This window comes from Malurus melanocephalus, unplaced genomic scaffold (assembly GCF_030028575.1).
Source record: "Malurus melanocephalus ecotype Western Australia unplaced genomic scaffold, MMel_1.1 scaffold_3019, whole genome shotgun sequence".
NCBI classification, from domain to species: domain Eukaryota; kingdom Metazoa; phylum Chordata; class Aves; order Passeriformes; family Maluridae; genus Malurus; species Malurus melanocephalus.
In genome coordinates, this window is record NW_026626251.1 from 1 (window position 1) to 5,672 (window position 5,672).

Below are 5,672 nucleotides of genomic sequence, written 5' to 3' on the forward strand. Positions count from 1 at the left end.
CAACAGTTCTTTCTTGATGGTGCTGAATATCTCACAGCATCTAGAATAGAATATTTCAGTTGGAAGGGACCTACAACAATAATCTGGTTCAGCTGCCTGACCAGTTCAGGGCTGCCCTAAAGCTGCACCATTGCCCAAAAGCCTCTTTAAACACCGACAGCCTGGGGCATCAACCACCTCTCCAGGAAGTATGGTGCAGCATTTAATTATATGCTCGATAAAGAAACACTTCTAATGTGCAAACTGAGCCTACCCTGGCCCTGCTTTGAGCCATTCCCATGACATCATCACTTCCCTCTCCATGGCCCCTCCTCAGGGAGCTGCAGAGGGGGATGAAGTCCCTCAGCCTCCTTCTCTTCAAACCAGACAAACTCAGAACCCTCAGCCTCCTCCCAGGACACGCCTTCCAGTCCTGGCACCAGTGTGGTTGTCCTGTTCTGGACACACTCAAGGACCTTCCCATCATTTTTAATGTTGGAGTGCTGTGGGTGAGGCTGAGCACAGCCGGACCATCTCCTGTCCTGACCACTGGCCATGCTGTGTCAGATGCCCCCAGGATGCCATTTGCCCTCCTGGCAGTGGCTCCTACTGAGCTGCTGCCAACCAGCACCCCCAGATCCTTTCAGCAGGGCTGCTCCCCAGCCACTCCTCTCCCAGCTTACACTYGTGTTCAGCATTGCTCCACCTTGGGCACAGAATCCAGTAATAGTAATTCCATACAGTAATTCCAAATGTGCCTGATGGTGCATCTACACAGATGCCTCTGCAAGGCCTGTTGTCCCTCCAGAGAGTCCACAGCACTCCCAATTCAGCAAGCTTGGTAATGGTGCATTCAACTCTTGCATCCAAGTCACTGATAAAAGTACTGAACAGCACCTCCTACCTATGAGCCCTGAGAAGCATCCCTGGCCACCAGTCACTGGCCCAGGGAGGGACCATTCACTAAAATTTGGGGCTCTCTCTCAAGAAGCTGTTGCTGTGGTTGTGTTGTTTTTTACTCACGATGGTCTTCTGTCAGCACAGGCGATTCTGTGTCGTTACAATGAAGAGAGTCAGAAACACACAGCCTTAAGCCTCAGTAAGGAGCACAACCCCACCCAGTATGAGGAGCGGATGCGGATACAGAAAGCTGGGGGAAACGTCAGGTGGGTGCCTGAGGGTGTCAGTGAGCTAATCTAAACCCTAGCCTAATTTTGGGCCTGAGCACTGAGGTTTTGAAGCTTCCTGAGCCTAATATGCATCCTAGTTGAGAGCTTGGAGAGAGTCTGTTGCTGCCTGTGGGAAGCACAGGGATGCTTGAGCCGTGTAAGGATTCAATTACTGGAGTTGGTTATGTGGGCTGGTTTCCCAGAGCCTTATGATGGCCAGGGCAGGACCCATGGGAAAGCCTGGCAGTGGGATACCAGCACACACAAGCTTGACATTCACATTTGGACCTATAGAGCTGGACTGGACTGTTGAAGGAGTTACTGCTTTCTGCACACTGTGACACTGAGCAGAATTCATTTCCTTGCAGCATGACTTCTTGCTCCTTGTCCTGTGAGAAGAGGGATTGTCTGAGAGAGCACAAAAAGCCCTTGATGTCAGTTGGTGTTGCTCCCCTGGGGTTAGCTGATGCACTGAGGCTGTCTGCAGTAGGAGGGAATTTTCTGGAGCCAAATGTGATTATTTTAATGCTCCTGTGTGAAAAGGAGTTCATGGCTCCTTTGGGGAGCTGGTGCCAAACACAGCAGCTGAGTCTTATTTCCCTGGCAAGGTTCTCTCCCTTCTTTGAAGGCTGTTTCTTGATTTAGTGGTGTCTTCACAAAGAGGGGATTCAGTGCAGGTGAAGTATCTTCATTCCTGTGGAGGCAAAATGCACCCAGGGTGGGGAGGGCTCAGGGTGGGCTCAGTTCTGTAATTCTGCCATGTCTGCAGCACTTTGTTCCCCTTATCTCTGCAGAGCACATGCTGCTGCTCACACTTAGCACTGATCTGTCTTTGCACTGGGCAAAGAGATGGCCCAGTGGCTGTTAGCTCTTTCCAGAACTGGTCTGTGACTACCTGGGAGCCTCTCCCACTACTTGTAGTTCAATATTTTGGACCCAAGAGATAAGTCATGAAGTACGTGAGCATCAGATCTCTTCTCTGTGACGTGCCTTGCTTCTTGCTTTTATCTCAAGCAAGTCTGCTTGGACTATGAAATGAATGAGCTTTGTGTATTCCCAGAGGGCACAGAGGAGCCTTTTTTGGGAGAAGATGCTTGATGGTTGGAAAGGTGGAATATGGGAAGCTGTTTCTATAGGGAACTTGATTAATTAGAAAAGCTTAATAAACCAGAGCCATTTCCTCAGGGGCATTGTAGCTCAGGTTTCACTGAAGTGCTTGCTGCCATCGGTGGTTACTAAAGCCAGGTGATCAGGAGCTGAACATTCCGTGTTTCTTGCTCCTGGGAACTGCCCAAAGCTGAGCCACCCTGTCCTGATAGACAGGACACAGGAGGGACTGCTGGCCCAGACCTCTTGCCTCTGCCACTCTGCTTCTAGTGAAGAGCAGTTTGCTAGATATCTTGCCAAAAAGTAATCTCTGTATTCAAACTATGCCTCTGGGAGTTCAGCTCACATATAAGTCTTACTTCCCCAGTTTGCTAGGCTAAGCAGGACTGGAGTTAGGGCAGGGTGACAGAAAACAGCCTTGAAGTGTCCTGACCTCATTTCCTCCCCCTTGACCACTTGTTTCCCAGAGCTTCACACAAACACACAGAAAGGGAAGGAGACTTGAAAGGGGAGATTTGAACTCGCTGGGCAAGTGGGTCATTATTTGTATGAGGCAGATGGATGCAAAGATGTCCCCATCAGGCAGTGCAGTGAGATACACACGTGTGGGGAGGGCTCTCAGTGTTTTCTTTCCTTGTGCAGGGATGGAAGAGTCCTGGGAGTGCTGGAGGTTTCCCGCTCCATTGGGGATGGCCAGTACAAACGCTGTGGTGTTATCTCTGTGCCAGATATCAAACGCTGCCAACTCACACACAATGACAGGTAAAGTGTGCCCTTGCATGGGGGGTTGTCTGTCCCAGTGCTGCTCAGCACAAGCTGCCCAACCCTGTTTGCTCTGCTGTTAGAGCCCAGGCACTTCAGACTGATCCCCCCAGAACTAGAGGATGCTCTGACTGCTCATGTTTCTCTGCTCCTGTTCCTTGTTAGTACAGTGGATAAATGCTGCTTCTCTGCCAAGATACTGTGAAGGCTCCTCTTGGAGGAGCCACCCTCATAGCAATAGCATACATAAGCCTCAGATGTCCTTTGTGCTCTGATTAGGTTCATACACCAGTGTTCAAGCTATTAGTTAAGGCTTGAGTTCTTGGATCTCCATCCTGTCCAAGAGTTGTTTCTAGCAGCTGTAATGCCCATAAATACCTTTGCATTCGGCTCTGATATCTGAAAATTTGAGATAGTTTTCCATGATGTGATTGGCAACGACAAATTGCAGTAAGATTTTGTGTCAGTATGGCCCTGCAGATTCTCAGAGGTGAGAGTAACCCAGTACTGCTGCTTTTTCTGGGATTAGAGTTCCATATCAAGTGATCCACTAAAATATTTCTAAAGATATTCTTGAGTATCAGGCTCTGAAGTGATGTCAGGGTTGTCTGTGCAGGCTGACCATTAGGTTGGTCACAGTTTTCCTTGTCCTGGTGGCTCTGATTAGGGCTCCTGGTTAGTACAATTCCCTGTGCTGGCAGAGAGTGCAGAGCAGTCTCCCCAGTCCTCAGAGGGATCCTGTCCCTGCCTTGGCCTTTGTATCCCCTCACTTTCTGCAGCCTGTGGCAATACTTGGTGTCAATTTTTTAATCAGTTGTATCACTTGCTTTTCTTTTGAATTTAAGTATTTAAATTATCACATCCCTGGGGAGTGTAAGAATGTAAAGTGAGGTACATGAGGGATTAGCTATGTTTCTCTACTTCCTTGCATTAGCCACTTCACAGGAAAAGTATGTGAATGAAAAGGACTCAAAGAAAAGAAGCAGTTCTTCGAGAAGCAATGGAGCATTTGACCAGGATGTCCTATATGATCTTGCCAGTGTTGGTAGGAACACCAGGATGTCCTGATCTAGGTCTTACGTCAGTTGCCTGGCTCTTTGGCCTGTGTTCTAAATTGCCATGAATGGTAGTTTGTAAGGGATTTTCAGATGAGCTTTTAGGCATCTTCCCTTTGGATCAGAGCATGGATGGTCATAAAATAGATTGGAGGGATTTTGCTGTAGCTTGGGAGCCAAAAATTGGAACCTGTTTCCACTTGATTTCCAGGTTCATTCTGATAGCGTGTGATGGCCTCTTTAAAGTTTTTACACCAGAAGAAGCTGTGAACTTCATCGTGTCCTGCCTGGAGGTGAGGAGAAGGCAGCGTGGGGGCTGGGTTTGTTGGTGCAGATGGCATGGAATGGATTCTGCTGGGTACCCTCCCTTATTCCCATGGTTGTTTGTGTTTTATTTCCCTGTGCTTGGAAACCACAGTGTGCTTGTACCTACCTTTGCTGGGAGCAATCAGTGTCATCTTCCCTTGTCCCAACAGGATAAGAACATCCAGATGAGGGAAGGGAAGCTGGAAGCAGATGCTCGGTTTGAAGCTGCGTGTAACAGACTGGCCAACAAGGCAGTGCAGCGAGGGTCAGCTGACAATGTCACTGTCATGGTGGTGCGGATAGAACACTGAGGGATGAGGAGTGCTGGGTGCAAGGAAAGGGACAGATCCGTGTGCATGCATGTGTGGCTGGGGGAGGGTGGGTCCTGCTGGATGCTCTTCAGTGTAAATAAAGGTGTTTTTTTTCTAACAGTTCTAGCTCGCTTAGCTAGCAGGGCTGAATGTCTTGGCCAGCCCAGTAAGTCCATTTAGCAGGGCTGCTAGCCAGAGGCATCTGGTGGCATGAGCTCTGCCAGCTGTTCCACATGGGGCACTTCTGCTGTCCATATCCTTGAGCTTTGTGCAAGACTGGGAGAGTCCGGAGTGCCAGGACTCGGTGGGGGCTCCCAGACAGCCTGTACCATACAGACTGTGAGATACCCTACACCACCAGCTTGGGATGTGGGATGGGCTGTCCTCTTCACACTGGGTAGGAAATCTTTGGACTCAGAAGCTGGGCTGTGAGGTTGCCTGCAGCTGAGGGACACAAACACCTTTTGCAGAGCTGCAATGTACCTGCCCTGGGCTTGCAGAACATGTTGGGAGTTTTATCACAGTGTTGGGATGGGAAAAGTGGCTGGAATTTGCTGCCAATTGATTTTGGAAAAAGGGTTTTCACCAAATGGACTTGCCAGGCAGCTGAGCTACAGGCAGGCTCTGCTTGTCTGTGCTATCTGAGGAGAAGGCATCTCAAGTTTTAGGCACTAATAAGTGTCTGGTATCTCATCCTGTCATGATGCCTCTAACAGCTGTTGCTGCACTCAGTGTGCTTTTCTCTAGAGAAAGTCTGGCTTGAGACCAAATGACAGAATGAAAGCTAAATAGATTGGGCTACCTAAGGAGTTAAATTTCCAATTTCCTATCCTGTGTGAGTGGGGCAGTGAGGGAGGTGAGCTGAGTGTATAGTTCTCTGCTCTCCTTGCTCTGATGAGGCACAGTTGCAGTCCCAGGGGAAGTGGGCAAGGGTGGTGCTTGCTGTTCGTGCATAGCCCAGGGCTGTGAGGCTTCCCTGGCTC

The 5,672-nt window shown here is 49.3% G+C and overlaps 1 protein-coding gene across 1 annotated transcript; it reads left to right on the top strand.

The window, feature by feature from the left end:
- Positions 1-870: 870 nt before the first annotated feature.
- On the top strand, positions 871-4,818 carry LOC130588005 (integrin-linked kinase-associated serine/threonine phosphatase 2C-like). Its single transcript, XM_057388964.1, has 4 exons — positions 871-1,145; positions 2,898-3,017; positions 4,284-4,365; positions 4,549-4,818. The coding sequence occupies exons 1-4, from the start codon at positions 886-888 to the stop codon at positions 4,687-4,689; spliced, it is 603 nt and encodes a 200-aa protein (XP_057244947.1). The 5' UTR covers positions 871-885; the 3' UTR covers positions 4,690-4,818.
- Positions 4,819-5,672: the final 854 nt, after the last annotated feature.

What these genes read in the sequence shown, in the direction of transcription:
- LOC130588005 (XM_057388964.1), top strand. Translation starts at nt 886, where the DNA reads ATGAGCCCTGAGAAGCATCCCTGGCCACCAGTCACTGGCCCAGGGAGG. An exon ending in AAAGCTGGGGGAAACGTCAG is followed by an intron (nt 1,146 to 2,897) that starts GTGGGTGCCTGA and finishes TTCCTTGTGCAG; the next exon opens with GGATGGAAGAGTCCTGGGAG. An exon ending in CAACTCACACACAATGACAG is followed by an intron (nt 3,018 to 4,283) that starts GTAAAGTGTGCC and finishes CTTGATTTCCAG; the next exon opens with GTTCATTCTGATAGCGTGTG.